This window comes from Macaca fascicularis, chromosome 12 (genome assembly GCF_037993035.2).
Source record: "Macaca fascicularis isolate 582-1 chromosome 12, T2T-MFA8v1.1".
Lineage (NCBI taxonomy): Eukaryota > Metazoa > Chordata > Mammalia > Primates > Cercopithecidae > Macaca > Macaca fascicularis.
In genome coordinates this window covers 115,348,441-115,366,786 of record NC_088386.1, presented here as the reverse complement: position 1 = coordinate 115,366,786, position 18,346 = coordinate 115,348,441, and the positions used below count along the sequence as shown (strand labels likewise).

At 51.6% G+C, this 18,346-nt stretch overlaps 1 protein-coding gene across 1 annotated transcript; it reads right to left on the bottom strand.

The window, feature by feature from the left end:
• Positions 1-8,301: 8,301 nt before the first annotated feature.
• DES (desmin) lies at positions 8,302-16,399 on the bottom strand. Its single transcript, XM_005574383.4, has 9 exons — positions 15,736-16,399; positions 14,621-14,681; positions 14,430-14,525; positions 14,120-14,281; positions 13,823-13,948; positions 13,203-13,423; positions 11,252-11,295; positions 9,291-9,373; positions 8,302-9,087 (listed from the first exon to the last, which is right to left on the bottom strand). The coding sequence occupies exons 1-9, from the start codon at positions 16,311-16,313 to the stop codon at positions 9,046-9,048; spliced, it is 1,413 nt and encodes a 470-aa protein (XP_005574440.4). The 5' UTR covers positions 16,314-16,399; the 3' UTR covers positions 8,302-9,045.
• Between the last annotated feature and the right edge of the window lie 1,947 nt (positions 16,400-18,346).

The following is an 18,346-nucleotide window of genomic DNA, read 5'->3' as shown; positions in this document are numbered from 1 at the left end:
ATTGGGGCCCCTAGCGCGCCCTGCCCTTACTTGCTGGGTGACACCAAACCTCTCTCAACCTCCAAGTCCTCATCTGTAAGAATGGGTGGTGGAATAGGGTTGCAATAGGCAGAAAAGAGTGGGCAGGACATTCCAGGCAGAGGGAACGGCATGAACAAAATGAGCCTGATGAAAACAAAGGCGTTCTGGGAATTAGAGAGGTTTGGAGGATTGAACCGCAGTGGGTGGGGTGAGTGGAAGAAGGGAGGTGGGGCCTGGAGAAGGCTTTGGTTGCTAAGGCTTTGGTTTCTCTACCCTGAAAGCAGGGGGCGCCACTACACAGCTTTAAGCGGCAGAAAAAAAAAAAAGGTGGGAGCTGTGTCTTAGGGGGATCCTCTTGGCGGCCACAAAGTGGAGGATGCATAGAAATGGGGGCCAGTTCAAGTAAAGGCGAGATTCCCAGCCTCTTTGCCCCACACTGGTTCAGTAGCTGAGCTGGGAAGAATCTGCACATTTAACAAATGACTCAACTGATTCTGTTGTGTCTAAGTGTTGCACGTTGAGAAACATCAAGAGTCCAGATGAGACCTTTATGATAGAATAGTTCTGTATCTTGGCCGGGCATGGTGGCTCACGCCTGTAATCCCAGCACTTTGGGAGGCCGAGGTGGATGGATCACTTGAACTAAGGAGTTCAAGACCAGCCTGGCCAACATGGTGAAACCTGTCTCTACTAAAAATACAAAAAAATAGCCGGATGTAGTGGCTCATGCCTGTAGTCCCAGCTGCTCAGGAGGCTGAGGCAGCAGAATCGCTTGAACCTGGGAGGTGGAGGTTGCGGTGAGCCTAGATGGCACCACTGCACTGCAGCCTGGGCAACAGAGTGAGATTCTGTCTCAAAAAAACAAACAAACAAACAACAATAAAAAAAAAAAAACAAGCAAAAACAGAATAGTTCTATATCTTGACAGTGGTAGTTGGTGGTGGTCATGTGGATCTACACAAGTGATAAAATTGCATAGAGCTAAATGTGCATTTGCATTTGTACGCAACACTAAAAGTGCATGTAACACTGGTAAAACTTGCAGAAGGTAGGTGGATTATACCAACCCCCCTTTCCTGGTTGTGATACTGTACTATAGTCATACAAGATGTTACCCTAGAAGGAAACCAAGTGAAGGTAATGCAGGATCTCTCTGCATTATTTCTTATAATTGCATGTGAATCTACAGTTATCACAAGGTAAAAATTAAGAAGTCCAAGTAGGAGACCCAGGCCTGACCTTTAGCCCCGAGGGATGAAGCCCAGGAAGGGCTGAGAGGAGCCATGAGTATTCAGAGGCAGAGAATGTTACTCTTACCCTTGCCTCCTCTTCCCCATCCTCATTCTGGGATACTGAAGTCAAAGAGAAAGAGAGAGAGCGCGTGAGAGAGTATGTAAAAGGTATAGGAGGAACCATTTAAACACTGAATTACATCCATAGAGATTAAGAACCTTGAGGAATAATTTTTTTTATAGTTTGCATACATTAAAGCTTTTTTTTTTTTTTTTTTGAGACGGAGTTTCACTCTTGTTTCCCAGGCTAGCATACAATAGTGCGATCTCAGCTCACTGCAACCTCTGCCTCCTGGGTTCAAGCAATTCTGCTGCCTCATTCTCCCGAGTAGCTGGGATTACAGGCATGCACCATCACACCTGGCTAATTTTGTATTTTTAGTAGAGACGAGGTTTCTCCATTTTGGTCAGGCTGGTCTCAAATTCCCAACCTCAGGTGATCCACCTGCCTCAGCCTCCCAAAGTACTGAGATTTTAGGTGTGAGCCACCACACCTGGCCTAAAGCTTATTTTTTTGTGAGGTGCAGTTCTCTGGGCTTTGATAAATGCATAGAATCATGTATCTGCCACTCTAGGACCATACAGAGCAATTCCATCACCCCAAATATTAGCTCATGTATCCCCTTTGGAATCATAGACTCTACCATAGATCCCCTCCACCAACCCCTGGCAACCACTGGTGATGAATCGAATTCTAAAGTGTAAATTGAATTCTAGAAGGTGAAAATATGGGGGAAGTCATTGCAAAGTGATGGTACATCAAGAGAAAAGAAATAGAGACTATTTTGAAAAACAAATAACCAAAGCCACCCAACACTCTGCCTCTAAATGTGTGTGGAATGCAGTGGCTAGACTGTAAATGTTGGCTGGTTAGTTGGTTGAATAAATGAACCACGTGGGCTGGGCGTGGTGGCTCACGCTTGTAACCCCAGCTCTTTGGGAGGCTGAGGCAGGTGGATCACGAGGTCAGGAGATCAAGATCATCCTGGCTAACATGGTAAAACCCCGCCTCTACGAAAAATACAAAAAATTAGCCTGGTGTAGTGGCTTATGCCTGTAGTCCCAGCTACTCAGGAGGCTGAGGCAGAGAATTGCTTGAAACCGGGAGGTGGAGATTGCAGTGAACCGAGATCACACCACTGCACTTCAGCCTGGGTCACAGAGCGAGACTCTCTCTCAAAACAAACAAACAGACAAACAAACAAACAAAAACAATAAATGAACCCTGGGATCTCAAGCAAGTTACCTAGCATCTCTAAGCCTCGGTTTTCTCATCTATAGAACGGAGGTAGCACAACTCAGGGTTTTAATTATTTATTTGTCCATAATTTTTTTATTGATTCATCCACAAATATTTTTAAGTTCCTAATATGTACTGGCACTGTGCTAGGGACTAGGAATATAGCAGTGAACAGACAAAGATTTCTGCTCCCGTGCTTTTACTTGAGAAGAGAGACGAACAACAAATACAAAGAAATAGTCTGGGTATGGTGGCTCACGCCTGTAATCCCAGCACTTTGGGAGGCCGAGGCAGGCAGATCACATGAGGTCGGAGTTCGAGACCAGCCTGGGCAACTTGGTGAAACCTCATCTCTACTAAAAATACAAAAATTAGCCAGGCCTGGTGGCACGCATCTGTAATCCCAGCTACTCGGGAGGCTGAAGCAGGAGAATTGCCTGAACCTGGGTGGCGGAGGTTGCAGTGAGCCGAGATGGCACCACTGCACTCCAACCTGGGCAACAGAGTGAGACTCCATCTCAATAAGAAAGACAGAAAGATAGAAAGAAAGAGAGAGAGAGAGACAAAGAGAGAAGGGAAGGGAAGGAAAGGGGAGGGAAGGGGATGGGAGGGGAGGGAAGGGGAGGGGAGGGGAAAGGAAAGGAAAGGACCTATAAAGACTGTTACAAGGAGGTAAATACTGTGGACAAAGCTTAAGGCAAATGTCAAGTGTGGTGGGAGATTGCACTTTCAAATAGGGTGTGGCTGGAGTTGGCCCCGCTGGGAACATTTGAGCCAATCTTGAGTAAGAAAGCAGATGATGCAAATGTCTGGGGAGGGCTGCTTCTGGCAGAGGTGGGAAAATGCCTGGTGGGCTCCAAGAAGAAGGCCAGAGAGGCTGGAGGGAGCAAGGGGTGGAGGGAAATGGGTCAGACAGGTGGCAGGTGCCAGATGGCCTAGAATTTTGCAGGCCATGGCACTTTTGTTCCTGGTGAAATGAGAAGTCATCTTAGGGTTTTGAGCAGAAGAATTACATGATCTGACTTACACTGTAGTGATGGCATTAAATTATTATATTAAATATTCAAATGAATATTAACTATTTAAAAGGGCCTGGCACACAGCCTGGAACATGACTTGTCTTCTGCCTTCCTAGATCCGTAATTGGGGCATTGGTTGATTTGTGTGCAGGAGTCTGTGGGCCTGGGTGGGGAGGGCACAGGTCCATGCGAGTCACTGGTGCCCTCTTCTGGGAGGAGCCCACACTAGCTGTGACAGCTGGAAGCCGGCAGGCTCTGGCCAGGTCAGGCACTTGGGACAGCTGGCTGCAAGTCACTGGTCTGTCTCTCAATGTGGGCCCCACAGTGCCCTGCAGCCTGGCGCCTGGCTGGGTGTGTGTGCTGCCAGTCTGCCCTGCCTTGCGATCACAAGCCTCTGGTGTCATGGAAAGAGACCTGAGCTCCAGAGGCCAAGGAACCTGGGGCCCAATCCTCCTTTGCTACAGACTGCTGTGTGACCTTGGCAGGTCACCCTACCTCTCTGGAGGTACCACCGGGCACTTCTTAAGCCATAATGATGTACCACACGCCTGGCACATGGGAAAAATCTCAGTAAATGTTCATTGAATCAGTGAATAAAGTGGGGGTCATCAGCCCTTCCTGGTGAATATTTAATTTAGAGAAAAGTAAGTAAAAGTGCGCAGTAGGTATTCATTCATTAAGTATTTAAATATTTAATGAGTACCTACTATTTTTCTGGGCATTCTTCTGGGCACTTGGGATACAGTAGTGAATAAAATGGATAAAAACTCTACCCTTAGGTACCTGACATTTTAGGTGTTAAATTGAACGTTATTGATGCATTTGCAGATGTGCCTTGGGGGAGCTTGTGGTGAGAGGAAGGAGAGAGGGGTGAATGAGTAGAATAGGACAGGGGCCTCAAGGGACGGGGGGGAAAAGGTACCTGGAGTGGACGGACAGACAGGAAAGTATCTGCTGAGCCATCAGTCCTGGCATACGGTATCTGCCTCCACGATCCCTTCTGTGCCATCCTGTCCACTGGGATCAGAACTGGTCTGGGCCTGGTCCCTGGCGTCCAGTGGGAAGCCAGTCAGCATTCTATGAGCCTGTTCCTTCTTCATGTTCAGAGTCTTGAAGGGTAAAACAGCAGAGGCCAAGGAGCAGGAAGAGGCTTTGCTGTGGAGGTGATGGGGTATGTGTGGGTATGTTTTAGGGAGGGGCACACTGAAGAGCTGGTTGTCTGTATACGGCCACACAGGACGCAAATCTTTATTTTATTTTATTTTATTTTATTTTTAAGAGACAAGGCCTCACTCTGTTGTGCAGGCTGGAGTGCAGTGGCGCAATCATACCTCACCACAAACTCAAACTCCTGGGCTCTAATGATCCAGCTGCCTTAGCCTCTCAAGTAGCTGGGACTACAGGTGCACACCTGTAGCAAGCCCTGCTTGCTTTGTTGTTGTTTTGGGGGTTTGTTGTTGTTGTTTGAGACAGAGTCTCGCTCTGTTACCCAAGCTGGAGTGCAAACTCCACCTCCTCGGTTCATGCCATTCTCCTGCCTTAGCCTCCCAAGTAGCTGGGACTACCGGCGCCTCCCACCATGCCCGGCTAATTTTTTTTTTTTTTTTTTTTTTTTTTTTTGTATTTTTAGTAGAGACCAGGTTTCACTATGTTAGCCAGGCGGGTCTTGAACTCCTGACCTTGTGATTCACCCGCCCTGGCCTCCCAGAGTGCTGGGATTACAGGCGTGAGCCACCGTGCCCCGCCCCTGTTGTTGGGTTTTTGTTTTGTTTTGTTTTGTAAAGACCAGGTCTTGCCATTTCCTAGACTGGTCTCAAACTCCTGAGCTCAAGTGATCCGCCCACCTTGGCCTCCCAAAATGCTGGGATTATAGAAGCCACTGCAGCCGGCTGAAACCCAAATCTTTTTTGGTTTGTATTTGCCCATTCCCTGGATACTTTTGGTCACTGCTCAGCTCTTAAGAAGAGAGGCAAAGATTAGAACCAGAATTTCTAGTTCCAGATAGGCTGTGCTCAAAGAATCCTTTCCCCGCACTGGGGGATAGAGGGTGGCTCTGGGCCTTCTTTCTTCTCTGGGGACGAGTGGGTAGCAGTCACAGGAGACAGGTGTGCTGAGGAGGAAGAGCTTTATTTCAGAACTGTCCCCAGTTGGAAGGGGCCACGAAAGAAGCGGTGAGTTCTCTGGCTCTGGAGACATTCAGGCAGAGTTTTAGGAATGCTCATGAAGGATGTGGGGCAGGGTCGAAAAGGGGGTTTCTGCACCGCAAGGATAATTGCCTGGGAGACTTCTGAGGTCTGACTCTGAGAGCCTGAGAATTCTACATTCCTTCCACCTTAGTGACTAGTCTGTACCTAAGCATTTGGTGAGGTGGGGGGCGGGAGGGGAACTGCCTCCAAAACCTCCCCTAACCCGTGTGTCCCTTTATCTTTTGTGGGACAGATAAGTGCACATAACTCATTCAGGGAAAAGAAGGATTCCAGAAACTACTCACAGATATACACACCCCCTCTAATCCACCTGGGCCTAGCCCTGTCCAGGTGTTTCCATCACAGAGAAGCTGGCTCAGACTTCAGGGGCCCCAAGAGGCTCAAGGATAAGAAGCCCCTTACCCATCCCTCCTCCTCCATCCCAGTACAAAGACATTGGAAATGAGACTTTCAATTTTATTTCCTGTGAGGGTCATTGTGGAGTTTCTCTACAGGTTGACTGGGGTAGTTCTGGGGCCTGTAGGGTTCACCCTATTTGAGGACTAGGGGGAAGGAAATGACCATGAGTCACCAGTGGCAGAGGGAGGGGACCCAGGGCTACACCCCAGCTACTCCCAGGGCAAAGCTGAAGAATACAACAGAGAAGGGGCCTTCTTAGAGCGAGGGGTGACTTGTGAGCCAGGGCCACATTAAAGGAGGGGAAGAAAGAGACACCAGAAAGGCTTTTGGAAGTTTCTGGAAAAGTCAGTTTGGAAGGTCAGATTAAGGACCTTAAGACTAAAACCTCCTGAGGTTTATTTCACATACAAACTGTCTGAGCTTATTATCTTTGTGATCTCTACCCTCCTCCTGACTCCTTTAAAGGATAATCCCTGAAATCTCAGAGGAGAAACTTGAAGGCTGAGGCCTACATGGATCCATCATTTCCTACATATTTGATCCCCTAGAATGTATTTTTTAGGAGAAGTAAAAGAGAGACAGACTTCACTCTGCCCCCTACCCCACCTCTTAGCTATCCAAGTGCTCCAAACCCTATACTGAGTCACTAAGGTTTCCCCACACATTCAAAATGCCTCCTTTAACTCATGTATGTCTCATGCATGTGAGTCTTGTTCTAAACACTCTATTTTGTTCATTAATATGTGTATATTTCCTCTTCATTAACTAATCTGTTAATTATCATATCCTTATAATATATTTTGATGTTTTATTCTATGATTTCCTAATTTTTTTCCTTTTTCTTTTTTTGAGACAGAGTCTCACTCTGTCACCCAGGCTGGAGTACAGTGGCACAATCACAGCTCACTGAAGCCTCGACCTCCTGGGCTCAAGCTATCTTCCCACCACAGCCTCCCAAGTAGCTGGAAGTATAGGCTTATACCACCATGCCAGGCTAATTTTTTATTTTTTGTAGAGTCAGGGTCTTCTTACATTGCCCAAGCTGGTCTCAAACTCCTGGGCTCAAAAGATCCTCCCGCCTCGGCCTCCCAAAGTGCTAGGATTATAGGTGGAGCCACTGTGCCCAGCCTAATTTTTTTCATATGTCCTACACTTCTAATTTCTAATTTTTTTCATATGTCCTACACTCCCCTCCCATCTTCTCTAATTCTCTTAAAATTTTTATTTGGTATTTTAATTGAGATTGCATGGCATTGAAATTATAGATGAATGGAGAACAAATTGACTTCTTCAGAGTATTGAACCTTCTTATCGAAGCACAGAATAGATCTTTCCATTTTTCCAAACATTATTTTTCCTGAATTGGCTCCTGTGTATAAAAATGGTATTGGAAAGAGTTAATAGAAAGAGGCCATTGGTTCACATCTTAATCCCAACACTTTGGGAGGCTGAGGTGGCAGGAGGAGCAATTGAACCCAGAAATTCAAGACCAGCCTCGGCAACATAGAAAGACCTTGTTTCTACAAAAAATAAAAAGTTAGCCAGTCATGGTGGCGTGAACCTGTGGTCCCAGCTACTTGGGAGGCTGAGGTGGGAGGATCACTTGAGCTCAGGAAGTCCAGGCTGCAGTGAGCTGTGATCATACTGCTGCACTCCAGCCTGGGTGACACAGGAAGACCCTGTCTCAAAAAGAAAAAGAGAGACAGAGAAAAAAAAGGGGCTGTTGACATCTTTGGAGAAGGGACTGGGGGAGCCCTACTTCACAGCCAGTCAGTGGGGAGCAGCTACATCCTTCAAAAAGAATAGCAGGTGGTGTCCCCCGAGCCTGGCCGACCTGAAGGTGCAGTAGGGAGCACAAGGTGGGCCAGTCCTGGAATTAGGGCCTAATGAGAGGTATTTGTGGTTCCCCAACAAAAGCCCCTATCCAGCCCTCCCTGCCCCATACGCTGCATGCAGACAGCAAGGCCAGGAGGCTCTGGGAACAGAAGTGGGTGCGAGGCCCTGGGGAAAGTCTGGCTGGGCAGGAGGTCAGTACAGTCCATCTCAGGGTGACAGGTGGCATCACAGGGCCCCAGGGGCCCCACAGGAGACCTGGCAGTCAAGACAGCAGGGGCCAGCTCGGCTTGTGTGCGAATCTCTTTATTGTTTCTCTTCAGAGCCCCTGCAGTGGGGGAGGGGAGGGTGTGGGGAGGTGGGTGCCCCTCCCACCAGCCTGAGACCGCTCTCTGCCTCTCTCCTCTCCTCTCTTCTCCAGCATCTCACCCACTTTCTCTCCTTCTCAATCTCCTGCTCCCACCTCCAGCACCTTCGGGGATTCCCTCTTATAGCCCCTGCTTTCTAAGTCCACCCTGGGCTGGGGAAAGGAAAATAAGAGACCGCAGGGACAATTTCAAGTCCCCCAGTCTCCACAGGGGCTAGTCCCCCTGGCTACCTGCCTGGCTTTCTCTCTCCTGGGCTGGGGGCTGGGGAGGTCTGCGGGGCTCAGTCCTGGCCCTGCAGTATCCCAACACCCTGCTCTGGGGCTATCTCCAGAGCCAGAGGCTAGTGCCTGAGGTCACAGAGGTGGGAGGGACAGGGCCATTGCTCCAGCCTGGGCTCCATCCAGCACAAGAGCCAGGCTCACTCACTGCCAACAGCCAAGGCTCACGGTTGGGGCCCGCAGAGGTGGCCGGGGCGTGCCCTGTGACCAGGCAGGGATGGGCTATGTCCCTGTTGGGGACCACGAGGGATGGCCAGTGAGGAGGGGTCAGAGGCTGTGATGGGAGGACTGAGGCTGGGTGTGGTGTCCTGGGATGGAAGAAGGCTGGCTTCAGGGAGCAGTGAGTACAGGGGTGAGGACGGTCTCTGGTGGCAGAGGGTCTCTGTCTTTAGAGCACTTCATGCTGCTGCTGTGTGGCCTCACTGACGACCTGGGGAAGAAGAGAAGCCCAGTCCAACCATGTGCTAGCCAGAGAACAGAGCCTCAGCCCTGAGCCATCCCCACCCCAGGGCCGCAGGATCTCTCTTGCCCCACTAGCCAGGGACCCAGACCAGCACAGCTGGGTGGAAGACAGTCTCCCCAGACACATCCATAGCCCCCACCAAGGGTAAGGAGCCCAGATAGACCACTCACCTCCCCATCCCGTGTCTCGATGGTCTTGATCATCACCGTCTTCTTGGTATGAACCTCAGAACCCCTTTGCTCAGGGCTGGTTTCTGTAACAGGGTCCATCGCACACTCAGCCTGACCAAGTCCAGGCTGGGCTGTACCAGGGGCTGGGAGTCCATCTGGGGCCACACTGGGCAGAGCCCTAGCAGACCCCAACCCCCCTCAAGACAGGCTTGTTACTTCTTCAAGACTTTAATACCTGTCCTTCAGCCTAGCACCCAGCAGGTTGTTCTTCAGTCCCCAAGGCCAGTCCCATAGTTTAGAGGGTCTCAGGAGCCAACAGATTTGCTCCATGTGCAGGACGGTACAGGAAGGTAGGGGATCCCTGAGGCCCAGGCTGCACAGCATTGACATTCCCCACACCTCCTAGTTCCTCTCCACCCCCGGGCCCCAGGAGAGCCCTGTACACATTTGTATCCTGGGACTCCCCTTCTTCAAGATTGAACCCCAAAGCCCAGTCTCAAGACACTCTTTAGAGGACCTTACAGTACCCATCTCCCTTTAAGATTTCAGGGCCGGGTGGGATGGCTCATATCTGTAATCCCAGCAGTTTGGGAGGCCGAGGCGGGTGGATCATGAGGTCAGGAGTTTGAGACCACCCTGACCAACACGGTGAAACCCCATCTCTACTAAAAAGACAAAAATTAGCCAGGCATGATGGCATGTGCCTGTAATCCCAGCTACTCAGGAGGCTGAGGCAGGAGAATTGCTTGAACCAGGGAGGCGGAGGTTGCAGTGAGCCGAGATTGTGCCACTGCACTCCAGCCTGGGCGACAGAGTGAGACTCTGTCTCAAAAAAACTCTGTCTCAAAAAAAAAAAAAAGTTTCAGATGAGCAACCTGATGTCTTAATCAAAGTGAGATGGAGCAGGAATCAGTCTCTGACTCATTGTGCTGATGGTCAGTCACTTGCCATTCTGTGCCTCAGTTTCCTCACTGAGGACGCAGAGTGAAGTGGTGCCGACCATACTTGCCCTATGATGGCCACAAAGCTATTGATTTGGAAAGCACTGTGCAATGTGGTTGGGGTTTTTTTTGTACTATGAAGTTTTAAATGCAAGACTCATATTTGGTGTCCGTATAAACAACTACTGAAAAGAGAGGCTCTGAGTTGTATAGGAAAGGTCAAATGGAGGTCCTTGGTATTATGAGTTTGGTGTTCATGAATTTCCTTAGCTAGCAACTAGCCTGTGATGAACGTTGTGACTCGGTGGAGCACAGCGTGTATTTTTTCCTGATGGAAATGTACATCGAAGATAGAAAAGGCTTGATCTAGGAAAGGAGAAGCTGCCAAGGACTCCGACTTGCTTTCCTAATGCATCATTATCGTGTGTTTCTCTGCTCTCTGGGGTTGGAAAGCCACCCGATCTGTATATTACTAATGTCAGAATGGCAGAATGCCCTAAGAGCTCATTCTTTTCATTGTTTGGCTTTGCTAAGATTTGGCTTTTCTTTTCCAACGTGCATCCAACATCTTGCTCCAGCAAACTGGAGGTGTTCAACAAGCAACCAAGGTGGTGCTTGGCAATGTGCCAAACAGACAATGGGCCGTGGGTGCCTTAGAAGGCAGGTGGTATGAGATCTTCCTGAAGCCAGGTCCCCAAGGACACTCCTGCTACTTTCAGAGTCTGGGATTCAGAACAGAGTCTGCTTCCTGATGCCCAATACTCCAAGAAGGTGCAGGGGACATGGTAAATACTATACAATATAATCACATAAAAAGCTCTCTCTGTCATAAGGTGCCTCATCCACCTCTACCTAAACTCCCCCACCTACCCGCAGGGGCCCCCTTTTTCTTCCCCAGACTCCAGGTCTGTCCTCCCTGGCCCCAGGGTCCCATCCTCCCTCCTGGCTGGCCTCGGGCAGTGCCCATGCTGGACTCCTGGCCCCTGCAACTCCAGCCTCCACCTGCCAGCAGACACTCACCTCGGAAGTTGAGGGCAGAGAAGGTTTGGATGGGGAGATTGATCCTAAAAGGGAAGAGACCAAGCCTCCTAAGAGTTAAGAAACCTCCCATCATTCCCTGAGACCGCCCATCAAGGCTCACCCTGGTCCTTTCTAAACCCCATCCTCAGCTGTCCCAGTCCCACGGACCCCAGCACTCCCGCCACCCATACTGCTCAAGGAATGGGGTCAAAGGTCAGCTAGAGCTGTCCCAGGAATAGTCTCTTCTGGAAGGATCATTCATTTCAACTGTGACCTGCTGGCATGACACCAGGATGCGCAACCCCACTGCACCCTCCAGAGCACCAGGATTTCCTTCTTGCTTCTGGCACTGAAAGTCATATCAGTAGCAGCTGTGGGTGATATCCATTGCTCATGCCCACCCTCCAGCCAGGCCAGTTCTGAGAGCTTACTATTTAGGCCTAATGCTGGGAAAACGTAACATGCCTTTAGCTACCTTCAAAGGCCATCACATGAAGACGTCATTTTACTAAATCTGAAGTTTCTCTTTATGTGTATACCTATATCTAAACATGTCTTCTGTTTTTCAAAAATTTCAGATATTATTTTTATGAGTATCAGGGGGTACCAGTTTTTGGAGTAATTGATCTGTTTTAAATTGAGGTTAAATTTACATACAGTGAAATGCACAGATCTTTAATGTACAATTCAATGAGTTTTGATCAATGTCCACGTCTGTGTAACTACCAGTCCAAATCAAGATATAGAACATTTCTAGGCCAGGTGAAGTGGCTCATGCCTGTAATCCCAGCACTTTGGGAGGTCAAGGCAGGCGAATTACTTGAGGTCAGGAGTTAGAGACCAGCCTGACCAACATGGTGAAACCTCATCTCTACTAAAAATACAAAAAGTCAGTTGAGCGTGGTGGCACACGCCTGTAATCCCAGCTACTAGGGGGGCTGAGACAGGAGAATCACTTGAGCCTGGGAGGCAGAGGTTGCAGTGAGCCAAGATCACGCCACTTGCACTCCAGCCTGTGCAACAGAGCAAGACTCTGTCTCAAAAAGAAAAAAAGAAAAAAGATATAGAACATTTCTGTTATCCCACAAGGTTCCCTGGTGTCCCTTTCCAGTTGTATATTGTTTTCTGTCTAGAGGTGGGTTGCTCTGAGCATGAAGTTTATGTCTTTTCCTCCGAGCATGTGCGTGTGCTTACGTGTGTGCATGTGTGTGTACACTCATGCCTTCTGTATGCATCTCTTTACCTTCTCTTAGCCTATCCCTGTGCAAGGCTTCTCTCCCTCCCTCTCTCTATTTGCCTCTAACTGCTCCCTCCATTTCCCTCCTCATCTCTCCCCATTCTGCTTTCATCTCTCCCTTGACTGGCAGTAATATTTTATTATTGGTTGCTGAATATGTTTTTTTGCTACTGGTTCTTAATTCTGAAGGTGGATAAGGGAATACTTATATTTCTCTTTTTATAAATGCTGTTAATTAAATTGCTTTTTACCCAGGTGGCCTTGGTTAATTCTCTGCAATTAATACAGCAGTGGCCTCTTGTATAAAATTGTTTCCAGGCTGGGTACGGTGGCTCACGCCTGTAATCCCAGCACTTTGGGAGGCTGAGGCAGGTGGATCACCTGAGGTCAGTAGTTCAAGATCAGCCTGGCCAACATGGTGAAACCCCATCTCTACTAAAAATTCAAAAATTAGCCAGGCATGGTGATAGGTGCCTATAATCCCAGCTACTCAGGAGGCTGAGGCAGGAGAATTGCTCGAACCCGGGAGGTGGAGGTTGCAGTGAGCCAAGATGGTGCCATTGTACTCCAGGCTGGGCAACAAGAGCGAAACTCCGTCTCAAAAAAAAAAAAAAAAAATTGTTTCCATGTCTTGTTGAGGTAGCCTCCTGGGGACAGGAATGGGCCACCCAGCACCACCCACTTCCCCACTCCGGCTCCTGCCTGGCCCCTCACCGGCTCTCCTCTCCCTCCAGCAGTTTCCGGTAGGTGGCGATCTCCACATCCAGGGCCATCTTCACATTGAGCAGGTCCTGGTACTCGCGCAGGTGGCGGGCCATCTCATCCTTGAGGTGCCGGATTTCCTCCTCCAGGCGCGCGATGTTGTCCTGGTAGCCACTGGCCTCACTGGCAAATCGGTCCTCCAGTTCCCGCATCTGCCTCATCAGGGAATCGTTCTGCAGGAGAGGGGGAACCCAGGTCAAGGAAGGGAAGAGGACACTGGGAGCCCAAAATGAGGAAGGACACAGCTTTGGGGCTGGCAGGCAACTCCAGATGGTCAGGCCCAGGACATGTTGAACCCTGAACTCAAATGAAATCTATATGTGGACACTCAGAATAAAATAGATAAAAAGGAACATCTGTATTCAGCCTCAGAGTCCGCACACAGGCAGATGCCCCAGGAACCCCTGATTCTTTAGCATCCAACTGGAATCCACTTGTCTGGTTTTATCCCTATTGTAGATTTAAGTAGATGAAGGCCCAGAGAGGGTCTATGATGGGCCCAAGGTCACAAAGTGAGGGTGTGAACTGCAGACAGGAAGGGGCAGGGCCTGGCCAGGTGGGTAGGGACTCACAGTGCCCTTGAGGGCATCAATCTCGCAGGTGTAGGACTGGATCTGGTGTCGGTATTCCATCATCTCCTGCTTGGCCTGGCGCAGGGCATCGTTGTTCTTGTTGGCTGCCTGGGTCAGGTCTGACACCTAAGGGCGGAGAAAGGAGCCCAAAAATGAGGAGGATGCAGGGCACAGGTAGGGATGAGCAAGGGAGCATGGAGCCTCTGGGCTCTTCTCCCATGGATGATGCCACAGGCAGCACATCCAAGCTGGGGCTCAGGGTGACAGAGATGCCAGTCCCTGGGTGAGGCCACCCACCTTCGACTTGTACCACTCCTCAGCTTCAGAAATGTTCTTAGCCGCGATAGTCTCATACTGAGCCCGGATGTCCCTGAGGGCGGCAGTGAGGTCTGGCTTAGACATGTCCATCTCCACCTGGACCTGCTGTTCCTGAAGCTGAGCCTGCAACTCACGGATCTCCTGTAGGGCATGGCTGGGCTTCAGTCCCCTCTCAGGGCCCACACAGCACCCTCACACCCCTATTCCCAGCCAGAGCCTTACCCCAGCCCCACTTTCCGGCTGCTTTCCCCATGGCCCAGTGACCCCAGGAAGAGGGGCCAAGGCATACCTCTTCGTGCACTTTCTTAAGGAACGCGATCTCCTCGTTGAGAGATTCAATTCTGCGCTCCAGGTCAATGCGAGCTAGAGTAGCTGCATCCACGTCCTGGGAGAGGCCAAGCAAGAAGGACATAGTCACCACCACCCAGGTGGGGTAGAGCAAAGCCAGAGGCCATGCGAGGGGAAAAGAAGGGCACTCACCGCTCGGAAGGCAGCCAAATTGTTCTCTGCTTCTTCTTTCAACTGAATCTCCTCCTGCAGCCTGGGTGGGACAGACAGACAGACAGACAGTTGTGGGCGATAAAGCTGGCAGTGGAAACGACTGGCCGGGTGCTGACCAGGGAGTAGGTATGGGACAGAGCGGGAGGGCCTGGCTGCTGGGTAGACACAGGAGAGAAAGGGAGTGGAGAGGCCCCACCCATCCAGGGAGGGCACAGGAAGTGGCCCAATCTCTGCCCAGGAGCCACACCCTTGAAGTCTATGTCCCCACCAGATTGTGTGACCTCCCTGGGGTTAGAAACTGTGTCTATTTTATCCGCCTCTGTGTTGCTGGTTCCCAGCTCCAGCCTGGCCAATATAACTGCTCAATTAATATTTATGACTTTGGTGGCAGGAGGGTGACTCTGCTCACTTGGCCTGTCAGAAGTGGGACCAACAGATACGCTATACTTGCTGCCCTTTTCGTTTCAGGAGCCTGGTGAGGCCTACAGTCAGGTCCTCCCGAGCTCTCTGAGAGCTGTGGCCCCCACCTACTCCCTTTTTCTCCAGCCTGTCTATTCACTTTGTAAAAACACACAGTCTCAGCAAGTCCCCAGGGTCAAGCTCCCCACTCCACCCTGCCTCCCCAGGGCCTCATCACAGCTGAGCTGAGAGCTGTTGCTTGGACTCTGGGCCCTTGCCCTGCTTTCCCTGTCTCCTATCAGCCTCCCTTCTCCCTCTGGCTACACTGCCCTCTGGGCTTCCTGCAGCCCTTCCTCTGCCCATCAACTACCTGACCCCATAAACATCGCCCCAGCATCTTAAAATGCTTTTTAAGGGGGCTGCCCAAATGGCACCGGGTCCCCTAAATTCTCCCATATCCACCCCCTGATCTATGTCCCCAAGAAAACTCCTATGCAAGATGGGATCGCAGGAGGAGAGACCTGGAGGTCACGGCCCCTTGAAACACACGGGTGGAGGACCCTTTCCCCGCGTGGGGCAGGAGAGGGTCCCGGACCCCGGGAGAAGGCATGTGCTGACAGCGGGACCCCAGCCCCCAGGCCTAGCCTCCTGTGCCCCGCCCGCGGAAAGAGGAGTCTGGGGCGCCGGGCCCTCACTTGGCCTTGAGCCGCTGCAGGTCGTCGAGCAGGTTGTCGCGCTCGACGTCGACGCGGGCGCGCTGGTTAGTGAGCACCTCCACCTGGCGCCGCAGCTCGCGCAGCTCCTCCTCGTAGAGCTCGGCCACTCGCGTTGGCTCGCGGCCCTTGAGCCGGTTCACCTCGGCTGCGAGCGCCGCGTTCTGCTGCTCCAGGAAGCGCACCTTCTCGATGTAGTTGGCGAAGCGGTCGTTGAGTTCCTGCAGCTCCACCTTCTCGTTGGTGCGCGTGGTCAGAAACTCCTGGTTCACCGCGTCGGCCAGAGAGAAGTCCAGCAGCTCGCCCGCGCCATAGGAGGAGGGCGCGCGAGTGGTCCCCAGCCGGCTGGCCCGCAGCGACCCCAGGCCCCCGGCCCCGCCCGACGTGCGCGACACCTGGTACACGCGGGACGTCACCGAGCTGGAGGAGCCCTTAGAGCCGAAGCCCGCCCGCGGGAACACGGGCGAGCTCAGCGGGGAGCCGAGCGGGAAGCTCGGAGCCCCGCCGAAGGTGCGGCGGTAGGAGGACACGCGCTGGCTGGACGAGTAGGCCTGGCTCATGGTGGCGGCGCGGGCGAGGCTGGCGGGCACACGGAGGAGGCGGCGGGCAGGCGGCCGGCCGGAGAGTGGATGCGGCGAGGGAAGACAGGGCCCCCAGCCGTCTGCACTATTTGTATCCCTCCTGACATCAGCCCCCGCTGCCCCTCCCCTGACAGCTGCAGGATCCCGCTGTCCTGCCAGGAAAGGGCGGCCCCTGGCCGTGGGGGCGGGGAGGCCAGCTACCCCGCAAGAGGCCTGCGCCCCTGAGTCAGCCAGTGGGGGTCCTGTGACAGGCAGGCCTGCCAATCCTTCGCCAGGGCAGCAAGCATGCCTGCAGTCCCCAGGCGGGCCTCTTTCAGCCCTGGTTATCTCCTCGTCCTGGCCGGGGAGGGGGTCAGGGGAGACAGCAGAAGAGAGGCTTCCCTTTAGTTTGAGGGCCTCCTTTTTGGTCAAGGAGAGACTTTGGGTCATTTCTTAAAGGGTCAAGGCCTGCTTCCAGAAAGGCCCCAAACCACCTTGTTCCTAAACATTGTCTTGAAGTTGAAGAGGTTTGGGAGGTCTCAGGCAAAGACCAGCCAGGCTGGAGGGTGGGGGTCTCTAGGCAGGCAGGGAGGGCCGGGAGATGCCTGGCAGGCAGAGGGATCCTGGCCAAAGCCTGCCATGTATGCCTGCAGGCGAGCTGGCCCTGAGCCTCAGTTTCCCTCTGGACTGGTACAGGCCCTCTTCCTCCCCCCTACTGTGGATGGCGAGGCCTCAAGTTTATAAACAGTAGGGTGATTTCCAGAAAGGGTCTGATGAGCTTTCAGTTTCCAATTGCTATGTCCACTCCCACCCCCGCACAGACTTTGTCTGGCTCCTGCCCCCAGGGTCCCCCACCCCCTCCCTGATTCATCCCCCTACTCACACCCCCCACGCCCACACACACCAGGGGTTTGTGTTTTGTCAGGAGCTGCATGTCAACCCAACCATCTCCCTGGCAGCAACAGCTGCCAACCCCAAATACCAGAGTGAGTATTTATAGAGGAGAACGCATCGGCTGGGAAACAAGGCACAGGAGAGAAGCTGTGGGGGGCAGGGGGTACCTGAGGAGGCATGGATGGGCGTCAGATAATCAAGGAAGACTAGGGTGACAGCCCCAATCACTTCCCACCCCCTATAATGCTCCAGGCCCCCCCCCCGCCCACAAAAATGGAGCCCCACAGAGGGCCTGCCCAACCTCCAAAGCCCCCTCCTTAGTACAGGGCACTTGCTGACCCCTAAGGACATCCACCATTCTCCATGGGCACTGGCTGTGTCTCTACACCTCCACCTGGCACTCCAGGCCCCTCTTGGACCTGACCCTTTTGGAATGCAAACCCTGGAAATAGAGCGCTCTATTAGGAGCCAGTCACTGGTCCTACCCCAGCCCTGCCATCACCAGCTGGAGGGGTTACTAGTAGGCATGTCCTTGTCTGAGCCACAGCTCAGGCACGTCCTCTCTGAGCCCCAGCTTGTCAGATATAAAGTGAGAATGGTTAGCCTTGCTGTGCTACCCTATAAGGGTTTAAAGAGGCTCAGGCCCTACTAATGTATGTAGCAACAATAATACCTTACAGGTACTGATCACCTAGAGTGGGCCAAGCTGCTGAGCACTTCACACCCATGACCCCCAATTCTCCAACCCTAGGAGGTAGGGACTAGCATCATTACCATTTTATAGCTCAGGAGGCTAAGGCGGTCTGACCCCACAGCCTGTGCTTTGGCCCCAGGATGGGCGTGAATGTGCCAGGTAAATTGTAAAGGAGGCTTTGTTACTGAACTCTTTTCAAAGCCCTTTCCCATTAAGTGTCTAATTTTCATCCAAGCTACAAGCTTCTGAAATAGATGGGGGAGTTCCAGATATTCTTATCCAGCCCTCGAGTCAGTGCAAGCTGTTGTGTTCTCGTTATTTTTGTGTCTCATCTCCCAGACTGTATGCTCCTGGAGGATTTTGGAGACCATGTGGATCCTTAACACACTCAGGCAACACCATCTTTCTCATTGTCATTCAAAGTAGCCTGCAAGCTTTCTTTTTC

Excerpts from the sequence above, each read along its gene's own strand:
- DES (XM_005574383.4), bottom strand. The coding sequence starts at position 16,313 with ATGAGCCAGGCCTACTCGTCCAGCCAGCGCGTGTCCTCCTACCGCCGC. Across the intron at positions 14,282-14,429 it reads TTAAGAAAGTGCACGAAGAG|GAGATCCGTGAGTTGCAGGC; the intron begins GTATGCCTTGGC and ends CATGCCCTACAG. Across the intron at positions 11,296-13,202 it reads CTGGAGGGAGAGGAGAGCCG|GATCAATCTCCCCATCCAAA; the intron begins GTGAGGGGCCAG and ends CTTCCCTTTTAG.